Below are 12089 nucleotides of genomic sequence, written 5' to 3'. Positions count from 1 at the left end.
CAAGACAATGAACTTTTCTACCACCCCCAGAAGATATTTCATGCCCTATTATAATCTCTGCTTCCCACCCATCCTCTCTCCCCAGGCAACCATCAATGTGCTTTCCATTACTATAGTTTTCATTTCCAATACGTTTATCTGAATAGAATAGTATAGTATAGTATAGTATAGTATGTATACCTTTTTTGGTCTGGTTTCTTTCATCTCATTTTGAGATGTATCTGTGTTATTACATGTATCAATACCTCATTCCTTTTTATTGAGGGGTAGTGTTCCATTGAACTATACCTGTTCACTGGTTGATTGTAACTCCAACTTTTGCTATTACAAAGCTGCTGTGAGGATTTGTGAACAAATATTTTGTGTAGGGACATACGTTTGCAGTTTTCTTGGTTAAATACTGAGGAGTAGAATGGCTTGGTCATATGGGAGGTATATGATTAAGTTGTGGAGCTTCATGTCTCTCCCTCTCCTTGTGCCTCCCTGTGCCTGAGACACAATATTGAAATTAGGCCAATTAATAACCTTAGAATGGCATATAAGTGTTCAGGTGAAAGGAAGAGTCACACATCTGTCACTTTAAATCAAAAGCTAGACGTGATTTAGCTTAGTGAGAAAGTTATGTTCATAGCCAAGATTGGCCAAAAACTAGGCCTCTTGCATGAAATGCTTAGCCAAGTTGTGAATGCAAAAGAAAAGTTATTGAAGGAAATTAAAAGTGAACCTACAGTGAACACACAAATAATAATAATAATAATAATAAAGCAAAATAGCCTTATTGCCATTAAAGCAGAAAGTTTGAGGAGTCTGGATAGAAGATTAAAACAGCAACAATATTCCCTTAAACCAAAATCTAACCCAGAGCAAGGCCTTAACTCCTCACTTCTGTGAAGACTGAGAGAGGTGAGGAAACTGCAAAATAAAAATTTGAAGCTAGCAGAGGTTGATTTATGATGTTTAAGGAAAGAAGCTATTTCCATAACAAAGTGCAAAGTGATGCAGCAAATTGAAGTGGAAGCAAGTAATCCAGAAGATCTGAGATCATTAATGAAACTGGCTACAATAAACAAGCTTTTCAAAGTAGATAAAACAGCCTTCTTTTGGAAGACAATGCCATCTTTATCTTGGACATCCATAGCTAGAGAAGTAAATGCCTGGCTTCAAAGCCTCAAAGGACAGGCTGGCTTTTATTAGGACTAATGCAACTGGTGACTTTAAGTTAAAGCCAACCCTAATTTAGCATTCCTAAAATACTAGGGCCCTTAAGAATTATGCTAAATCTACTTTGTCTGTGCTCTGTCAACGGAACAACAAAGCCCAGATGACAGCACATCTGTTTACAGCATAGTTTACTGAATATTTTAAGCCCGCTGTTGAGACCTCCTCTCTCCCAAAAAAGATTCCTCTCAACATATTACTGCTCATTGACAATGCACCTGGTTACTCAAGAGCTCTGGTGGAGATGTACAAGGAAATGAATGTTGTTTTCATGCCTGCTAACACATCCATTCTGCAGGCCCCAGATCAAGGAGTAATTCTGATTTTCAAATTATTTAAGATATACATTTCATAAGGTAATAGCTGCTATTAGATAGTAATTCCTCTGATGGATCTGGGCAAAGTAAATTGAAAGCCTTCTGAAAAGATTCACCAGTCTAGATGTCATCAAGAACATTTGATTCTTGATGACATCTTAAAAAAGGTGATTCATGGGAGGAGGTTGAAATATACACATTAGTAGGAGTTTGGAAGAAATTGATTCCAACCCTCATGGATGACTTTGAGGGGTTCAAGATTTCAGCGGAGGAGTCGCTGAAAATGTGGTGAAAAAAACAATAGAGCTAGAATTAGAAGCAGAACCTTGATGATGTGACTGAATTGCTGCAATCTCATGATCAAACTGGAATGAATGACAGTTGCTTCTTACAACTGAACAATGTGGGTTTTGTTTGCTTGTTTGAACAATGGAATCTGCTTCTGGTGAAGATGCCATGCACATTGTTGAAATAACAAGCAAGGATTTAGAATATTCCATAAACATAGTTGATAAAACAGTGGCAGTGTTTGAGAAGATTTACTCCAGTTTTTGAAAGATGTTCTCTTGTGGGTAAAATGCCATCAGCCAGCATCACATGCTACAGAGAACTCTCTCATGAAAGGAAGTCAATAAGTGCAACAAACTTCATTGTTGTCTTATTTTCAGAAATTGCCACAGCCACCCCAGCCTTTAGCAACCACCAACATTGAGACAGGAAATGATTAGCAGCAAAAAGATTGACTCATTGAAGGGTCAGATAATCATTAGCATTTTTTGGCAACAAAGTACTTTTAAATTAAGGTATGGACATTAGGGTTTTTTTTTTTTTTTTTTTGGTATGATGTTATTAACAGTCCAGAGTATAATATAAGCTGTTATTTCAGTAGAAAAACAAAAAATTTGTGTGACTCGCTTCACTGAGCTATTTGCTTTATTGCAGTGATCTAGAACCAAACCCATAATATTGCTGAGATATTCTTGCATACGGGGTGTGGTAAAGACCAAAGTTGATTGTTTTTAACTTAGCTATCTAACTGTTCTAACACCATTTGTTTAAAACATCCTTTTTACATTGAATTATCTTAACAACTTTGGCAAAAATCAAGTGACCACCTATATATAAATCTAGTTCTGGATTTTTTTGTTTCATCAATCTGTTTATTTTTATACCAATAAAACATTGTCTTGATTACTGTAGCTGTATAAGGCTTGAAATCAGGTAGATTAATTTTTCTGACTGTTCTTTTTCAAAATTCCTTCATTCTGTCTTGTTCATTGCTATATAAATTTTAGAATGTAGCCCGTTTCTTCCTGTTGAGATTGTGTTGAATCTATTGGGGAATCTGGAGGAGAACTGACATATTAACAAAATTAAGTCTTCCAACTCATGAACGTGGTATATGTCTCCATTTATTTAGCTCTTTAATTTCTTTCAGCAATGTGTTTTCAGTGTATAGTTCTTGCAAAATTTTCCCTAAGCATTTCAGATTTTTGATATTTTAAATATTTCTAGATATAGGAATGTAATGATTTCTGTATACTGATCTGTATTCTACAGCCTTGCTGACCTTGTTTTTTTAGATTTCATAGATTTTCTACACAGACAATCATGTTGTCTGTGAATACTGACTTTTTCCTTTTCAATCTGTATACCTTTTGTTTATTACTGGCTGAAACCTTCAGTGAAATGTCAAATAGAGGTAGTAAGAGCAGAAATACTTGGCTTGTTCATGATCTTAGGAAGAAAGCATTTAGCCTTTCACCATTAAGTAGACATTAGCTGTGGGGTTTATTTCTGTAGGTGATCTTTATTAGGTTGAGGACTTTGACTTTTATTCCTATTTGAAGGTGGTTTTTTTTTTTTTTTCTAAATTGGAAATGGATATTATATTGTTCAAGTGCTTTTGCTCCATGTATTGACTATGTGGCTGATTTGATTTTTTGGGCCTATTAATTGATGAATTACATCAACTTTTGAATCTAAAATCACCTTCCTGGGATAACACCTACTTCGTGATGAAATATTACCATGTTTATGTATTGTTGGATTTGCTAAAACTTAATTTTTGCATCTATATTCATGAGGGATGTTGGTCTGTCTATATATTTTGCCTTGTAGAATGAGGAAGGATTCCACCTGTTTATCTTCAATTATCTGGTCAAGTTTGCATAAAAGTGGTATTTCTTCTTAAAGCTTGAAAGAATTTGCCAGTAAAGCTATCTGGGCCTGGTGTATTTTTAAGAAGTTTTAACTACAAATTCAATTTTATTTTATAGATATAGAAAAATTCAATTTATATATTTCTTTTTGGTTGAGCTTGTTAGCTTGTACTTTTCAAATAATTCATCTATTTCATTAATCTAATTTATTGATATAGTTCATGATATTAATATCTGTAGAATACATAGTGATATCGCTCATTCTGATATTGGCAAATTATCTTTTTCCCTGATAATCTGGCTAGAAGTTTATTTTATTGATATTTTCAAAGAACCAGCTTTTGGTTTCATTTTTTTCTGCTTTTGTTTTATATTTCACTGGCCAGATCTTTATTGTTTCCTTTATTTTTCTTACATTGTGTTTTTGTTCTTGTTGTTTTCATTAAGGTGGAAGCTGATGCCATTACTTTGAGATCTTTTTGTTAAATAGACAGGGCCTCGGTCACCCGGGCTGCAGTGCAGTGGTGTGATCATGGCTTGCTGCAGCCTTGAACTCCTGGGCTCAGACGAGCTTTCCTGCTTCAGCCTCCCGTGTAGCTGGAACTACAAGTATGAGCCACCACACTTGGCTAATTTTTTATTTTTAAATTTTTTGTAGAGATGGGGGTCACAGTATGTTGCTCAGGCTTGTCTCAAACTCCTGGGTTCAAGTGAGCCTCCCACCTCAGTCTCCCAAAATGCTGGGATTACAGGAGTGAACCACCATGCCTGGCCCACAAAATTTGATACATTGTGTTTTCCCTTTAGATTTCTTTTGTGATCATGTGTTATTTAGAAGTGTGTTATTTAGTTTCCAGATATTCTGGGAATATTTCCTATACCTTTCTAACTTCTAATTTAATTACATCATAACCAGAAAACATGATTAGAATAATTTTAAATTTAGACATTTTTTTCTTGTAGTACTTCAAAGGTATTTCACCCCTTTTTTTTTTTTTTTTTTTTTTTTTTTTTTTTTTTTTTGAGACAGTCTTACTCTGTCGCCCAGGCTGGAGTGCAGTGGCACAATCTCAGCCTCCCAAGTTCAAGTGATTTTCGTGACTCAGTCTCCCTAGTAGCTGGGATTACAGGTTCACAGAGACAGGGTTTTTCCATGTTGGCCAGACTGGTCTCAAAATCCTGGCCTCAAGTAATCGCCTGCCCAGGCCTCCCAAAGTGCTGGGATTATAGGCGTGAGCCACCGGGGGTGCCCTGCCCACTATGGTTCTTCCTTGTTCCATTGAATGTTTGTATTCTTTTTTCTCTGGGTGTTTTTAAGATATTCTCTTATTAGTTTTAAGTAATTTGATGCTTATATTGCCTTGGTGGTGTTTTATTCATTTTTCTTGTTCCTGAAGTTTGATGATCATCTTGGATCTGAGGATTTGGAGTTTTCATCAAACATGGAAAAAATATTAGCCATTGTCTTATCAAAAATGTTTTTCTCTGCACTATCTATCTTTCTTGGCTTTCAGGAATTTGATTACACATGTATTAGGCCACCTGAAGTTGTCTCAAAGCTTACTTTTTTTTCTGTTTCTTTTTGGATAGCTTTATTTCTGTATCTTCAAGTTTACTGTCTTTTCTGCTACATTCAATGGCTATATTATAGCCATTAATCCAACCTAGTCTATTTTTATATCAAACTTTGTAGTTTTCTTCTATAAATTAACTCGTGTTTTTAAAATGTTCTGTATCTATCTACACTTCTTAGTCTTGTAGCTTCTTGAACATATAGAATATAATAACTGTTTCATTCATGTCTTTTCCCACAATTTATGTAATATGTGTAATTTCTGGATAGGTTCTGAAACTGGATCCTTACTCCTTATACGAAAATTAATTCAAGATGGATTAAAGACTTAAATGTTAGACTTAAAACCATAAAATCCCTAGAAAAAAACCTAGGCAATACCATTCAGAACATAGGCATGGGCAAGGACTTCATGATTAAAACACCAAAAGCAATTGCAACAAAAGCCAAAATTGACAAATGGGATGTAAGTAAAGAGCTTCTGCACAGCAAAGGAAACTACCATCAGAGTGAACAGGCAACATACAGAATGGAAAAACATTTTTGCAGTCTACCGTTCTGACAAAGGGCTAATATCCACAATCTACAAAGAACTCAAACAAATTTACAAGAAAAAAATAACCCCATCAAAAAGTGGGTGAAGGATATGAACAGACACTTCTCAAAAGAAGTTTATGCAGCCAGCAGACACATGAACATGATCATCACTGGTCATCAGAGAAATGCAAATCAAAACCACAATGAGATACCATCTAATGGCAGTTAGAATGGCAATCATTAAAAAGTCAGGAAATAACAGATGCAGGAGAGGATGTGGAGAAATAGGAATGCTTTTACACTGTTGGTGGGAGTGTAAATTAGTTCAAGCATTGTGGAAGACAGTGTGGCGATTCCTCAAGGATCTAGAACCAGAAATACCATTTGACCCAGCAATCCCATTACTAGGTATATACCCAGAGTACTATAAACCATGCTACTATAAAGACACATGCACACGTATGTTTATTGCAGCACTATTCACAATAGCAAAGACTTGGAACCAACCCAAATGCCCATCAATGATAGACTGGATTAAGAAAATATGGCATATATACACCATGGAATACTATGCAGCCATAAAAAAGGATGATCATATCCTTTGCAGGGACATGGATGAAGCTGGAAACCATCATTCTCAGCAAACTATCACAAGGACTGAAAACCAAATACTGCATGTTCTCACTCATAGGTGGGAATTGAACAATGAGAACACTTGGTCAAAGGGTGGGGAACATCACACACTGGAGCCTGTCCGGGGGTGGGGAGCTGGGGGAGGGACAGCATTAGGAGAAATATCTAATGTAAATGACGAGTTGATGAGTACAATATATCAACATGACACGTGTATACCTATGTATCAAACCTGCACACTGTGCACATGTACCCTAGAACTTAAAGTATTTAAAAACACACACACAGGGTCAAACCTAAAAGATGACCCATGATTAAAAAAAAAAAAAATGGCTCTGAACTATAGTGCTGAAGTGCTATCTAGAGTTCCTAAGCACAGGAAGGCTGTGATGTGTGCCTTACAGAGAAAAATTGTGGTTTGGGTCACAGATTAAAAGTAATGTCCAAAACTGTAATTTTTTTCCACCAACCTAAATGTGTGTTTGATAAGCTTTGTTCAGGAAGTTTTAGTGCTGTTAGATGTGAGTTAAATGTTAGAATGAACAATATATGTTAAATAAGATATCTTTAAACAGAAACACACAAAAAACCAAGGTTATATATTGATCAGTTAGGGAAAATGTGACTAGAAGCTCACAGGAAACTAACTCTGTCTTTCCTCTAGGAGCAATGGTTCAGCATTCATTAATTCAGTGTTTGGGGCAACTATAGAACATAAGTGCTACAAATGATAATTGACTGTATTTAGTATAAATTTCTACAGAGAAATCATGAATTAAGAACTTAAAGGATGCTTTAACTCTTTCTTACCTTATGGGAAGATACATGTGGAATGATGTGGATGATACTTTGGGCAGTTTAACTCATATCCAGCCATGTTCCAGTCAACCTTAGTATGTGATACAAAATGAGCTTTATTCCCGCTAATCCAGGGTCTGAAGTTGTATTTTCACATGTTTTTGTTTTTGTCTTTTTTTCCTGTCCTGGCAGGTACTCATGCCCGACTGTCTACCAGGCACACAGACTTTGAGGAGAAGGAATATGTTGTCTCGATCCGCATCAATGATGGGGGTCGGCCACCCTTGGAAAGCACTGTTTCTTTAACAGGTAGATATTCTGCTATAGGCAACTCAGGCTAGTATCTGTCACCATGGGCCATTTGAAGAGATTCTTGTCTTTGATATGGGATTCTGCAACTATTCACTTGAGAATTTATCCTACCAAATACTGTCCTGTTTTTCAGTTACATTCTGCAGTTGTGGGGAAGATGGTTGTTTCCGGCCAGCAGGTCACCAGCCTGGGATACCCACTGTGGGCATGGCAGTTGGTATACTGCTGACCACTCTTCTGGTCATTGGTGAGTGTAATTTCTTAATTCAAAGAGTCATATCCTGGGCCTCAGAAATGTGAGCTTATCTCAGGGCCTGTCTTCCTGGATTGGTCTGGTGGCTGCTCAAATGGCAACCCAGGCAATAGCCGAGAAGGTAGATCACCAGCAAATTACATCAGACTTTCTTGGAGTTACAGCTTTAGTACCACCCTCTGTCTCTATTGCCTTATTAATTTAGAAATATAAGGGGATTTATGGTCATCAATTGTTACATATTATGCCTAGTTACAAAGCTTTTGTGATAAAGAGGGAAAAAATACAGTAGTGGTACCATGTGTCAAGCACTGTGTTGATGTAGTGGAAACAGTGACATACACAGATCCTACACCAGAGTTTATGGTCTCACCTGCCATTATTGTTACAGGCTGAAGTTAGCCTTCTAGTGATGATGCTGAGATACCTGAAATGTATAGTGCAGAACTTCCCTATGCATAGAAACCTGATTCTTTATTACCCAGAATAACCCATTGCATCATGACCACAGCCTCTGCCATAGCCCCTGGCTTGGCTAGACAGTAGAATCCCCTGATCTAGCTGTTTTTTTCTTTTTTGCAAACAACTCAGTGCCTATTCCAAGTGTTTCCTTACCCAAAATGCTTGAGAGCATAAGTGTTTCAGATTTTGGATTTTTTTTTGAACATTTGCAAATACATGATTAGATATCTCGGGGATGGGACCCAAGTCTCAACACAAAATTCACATGATTCATAAACATTTTATACACATAGTCTGAAGGTATTTCATACAATATTTTACATAATACTGTGTATGAAACCAAGTTTTGCTTGCAACCTGTCACATAAGGTCAGGTGTAGAATTTTCTGCTTGTGGCATCAAGTTGGTCCCCCAAAAGTTTCAGATTAGAGATTTTCAAATTAGGGATACTCAACCTATATATAGTAATTGCCCTCTTTCAACTGTTGTCCCCACCACAAGTTAAGCATTAGAAATAGATACTTCATTATTTCATGGGTACCTGAGTGAAGGGGTTTATGGTTTCATATCCTTTTTCTTTTAAAAGAAGGACTAGGATTATTCTAAGTATTATTGATTGTTCTCTCAGCATCTGGTCTTTTCTCCCATGATTGTGTCACACTGGACTCTGATTCATGCATCTAAAGGGGGTCTCACTTCTTTATACCCTTCAGTCCAGACTCCCTATGGCATGGGAGGTCCTTCACATCATGGCCACTGCCCATCCTAATGTGTGCATGGTGATCATCATTCCTCCCTGAGAACCACCATCTGCTGCACACTTTTCATGGTAATTGCACTGGCTTTTTGAGGTCCCACTCACTTACATAAGGTCCCTTCTGCCTCTGTGCCTTTTCTTATTCTATTTGCCCTCCCACCTTGAAAGGGTTTTTGAATTTACACATCAGATAGCAATTTTCCTAACATATCAACTTAATTCCATAATCTTACCACAAGTTAAAGACTGCTTGAGTTTGGAAACATCCAGAAATAGAATAGGATTTTACAGTTTCATTCCCTTATTCTTTTCAAGATAGGGCTGCAATTATAAGTTTCTGAGCATCCAGTCCTTTCTGCCATGATTCCTCCTATAAACTTACTAGCAGGTTAATTTCCTTAAAACAACTCCCTTCTTCATAGTGGACTCTGTTTGACAGTACACAATCAGTGCTGAGCTGCACAGTGTAATTTTGATGTATCAGGTAAGAGAAACCAAGAAGCTTGAGTAGTCTACCCAGGGTCCCACAGCAACAGAGGCCAGATCCAAGAGGAAGGTGCCCAAAGAAATGCGATAGTTGGTGTGGATACGATGAAAATCAGCTTCAGGGAGGTGAGCAGGTCAGAGAACAGCTTTCTGGTTGTGCTAATTGTATTGTTTTCTCTAGTAAAGGGGAAGAATAATCAACATTAAGTATATATAAAGTTCAGGAACTTTGTCGGTGCTTATACACTCCATAGTGTGGGACATTAGGTCCTATGTTCTTAGGGCAAGATCCAGCAAGTGCTAAGTCAGCTATGATTTGGAACTTGATACATACAACAGGATAAATGATAAGCTCATTTCTCTACAAAGGCCAATGACTAGAGTCCTTTATTCACTAGGACAGTGAAACTTTGTTGAACCACATACAAAAATGAAGTTGAGTCATTTTTTTTCCTACCATGATACTACTTTATAACTGAATGTGACAGTACATTTTAAAAGATCCCATTTATTTGACCCTGGGTTTTTTCTTTTAGGTATAATTTTAGCAGTTGTGTTTATCCGCATGAAGACAGATAAAGGCAAAGATAATGTTGAAAGTGCTCAAGCATCTGAAGTCAAACCTCTGAGAAGCTGAATTTGAAAAGGAATGTTTGAATTTATACAGCAAGTGCTATTTCAATAACGACCATCTCATCCTATTACTTTTCATCTAACATATGCATTATGCTTTTTTAAACAGATATTCCCTCTTGTCCTTTAATATTTACTAAATATTTCTTTTTTGAGATGGAGTCTTGCTCTGTCACCCAGAATGGAGTACAGTGGTGCGATCCTGGCTCACTGCAACCTCTGCCTCCTGGGTTCAAGTGATTCTCCTGCCTCAGCTTCCTGACTAGCTGGGATTAGAGGCACCTGCCACCACTCCCAGCTAATTTTTGTATTTTTAGTAGAGATGGGCTTTCACCATCTTGGCCAGGCTGGTCTTGAACTCCTGACCTCAAGTGATCTGCCTGCCTTGGTCTCCCAATACAGGTGTGAACCACTGTACTCGCCTACTTAGATATTTTATGTGCTACATAGACATTAGAGATATTTTTCATTTTCCCATGACATTTTCTCCTCTCTGCAAATAGCTACTTGTGTTTTTCCCTTTTGGGGCAAGACAGACTCATTAAATATTCTGTACAATTTTTCTTTATCAAGGAGATATATCAGTTGTCTCCCATAGAACTTCCTGGATTCCATTTGTGTTTTTTTCTGATTCCATCCTGTGTCCCCTTCATCCTTGTCTCCTTTGGTATTTCACTGAATTTCAAACATTTGTCAGAGAAGAAAAAAGTGAAGACTCAGGAAAAAGAAATAAATAAAAGAACAGCCTTTTCCCTTAGTATGAACAGAAACGCTTCTGTGTCATTAACTGTCTTTAACCAATGTGACATGTTGCTCTTTGGTTGAAATTCTTCAACTTGGAAATGACACAGACCCACAGAAGATGTTCAAACACAACCTACTCTGCAAACCTTGGTGCAGGAACCAGTCAGCTGGCCGGGTTTCCTCACTACCTGTCATGCATACATGCTGCGCATGTTTTCTTTATTTGTATGTTAATAAAGTTTTGGTTTTTATATATTTAACATGTGGAAGAAAACAAGCCATGAAAAGAGTGGTGACAAATCAAGAATAAACATTGGTTGTGGTCAGTTTTATTTGTTGATCTGCTGCTTCCTGTTTCCTTTTTATTTGTGGAGGGGAAGGACAGAATAACAATTGTTACTTTTTGTGTATAAAAATTGCCTCCCCAGCAGCCCCAGTCAGGGGCTTATAGATAAAACTCCCATCTCCCTGGACAGAGCACCTGGGGGAAGGGGCAGCTGTGGGCGCAGCTTCAGCAGACTTAAACATTCCTGTCTGCTGGCTCTGAAGAGTGCAGCTAATCCTGATAAGGAAGATTCTCCCAGCACAGCACTCGAGCTCTGCTAAGGGACAGACTGCCTCCTCAAGTGGGTCCCTGACCCCGCATGCCTCCAACCTGGGAGACACCTCATACAGGAGAGCTCTGGCTGGCATCAGGCTAGTGCCCCTCTGGGACAAACCTTCCAGAGAAAGGAGCTGCAGCAATCTCTGCTGTTCTGCAGCCTATGCTGGTGGTACCCAGGCAAACAGGATCTGGAGTGGACCTCCAGCAAAGTCCAGAAGACAGGCCTGACTGTTAGAAGAAAAACTAACAAATAGAAAGCAATAACATCAACAAAAAGGAGCCCCACACAAAAACCCCATCCAAAGGTCATCAGCCTCAAAGACCAAAGGTAGATAAATCTATGAAGATGACAAAAAACCAGTGCAAAAATGCTGAAAATTCCAAAAACCAGAATGCCTCTTCTCCTCCAAATGATCACAACTCCTCTTCAGCAAGGGAACAAAACTGGATGGAGAATGAGTTTGACAAATTGAAAGACGTCAGCTTCAGAAGGTGGGTAATAACAACGTCCTGTGACCTAAAGGAGCATGTTCTAACCCAGCGCAGGGAAGCTAAGAACCTTAATACAAGGTTACAGAAACTGCTAACTAGAATAACCCG

The 12089-nt window shown here is 37.8% G+C and overlaps 1 protein-coding gene across 2 annotated transcripts in view; it reads left to right on the top strand.

Annotated features, from left to right (window-relative positions):
- Window positions 1-11217, top strand: part of CDH17 (cadherin 17) — an 87708-nt gene extending 76491 nt beyond the window's left edge. For both annotated transcript variants that reach the window (XM_065519444.2, XM_005563705.5), the window contains exons 16-18: window positions 7431-7547; window positions 7684-7797; window positions 10045-11217. In XM_065519444.2, the coding sequence (XP_065375516.1) occupies window positions 7431-7547; window positions 7684-7797; window positions 10045-10145 (332 nt within the window). In that variant the 3' untranslated portion in view covers window positions 10146-11217. The remainder of the gene's footprint in view (window positions 1-7430; window positions 7548-7683; window positions 7798-10044) is intronic.
- The last annotated feature ends 872 nt before the right edge of the window (window positions 11218-12089 follow it).

Source organism: Macaca fascicularis, chromosome 8, assembly GCF_037993035.2.
Source record: "Macaca fascicularis isolate 582-1 chromosome 8, T2T-MFA8v1.1".
In the NCBI taxonomy this organism is placed as follows: Eukaryota; Metazoa; Chordata; class Mammalia; order Primates; family Cercopithecidae; genus Macaca; species Macaca fascicularis.
The sequence above is the reverse complement of the archived record's forward strand: the minus strand, read 5'-3'. Positions and strand labels throughout refer to the sequence as shown.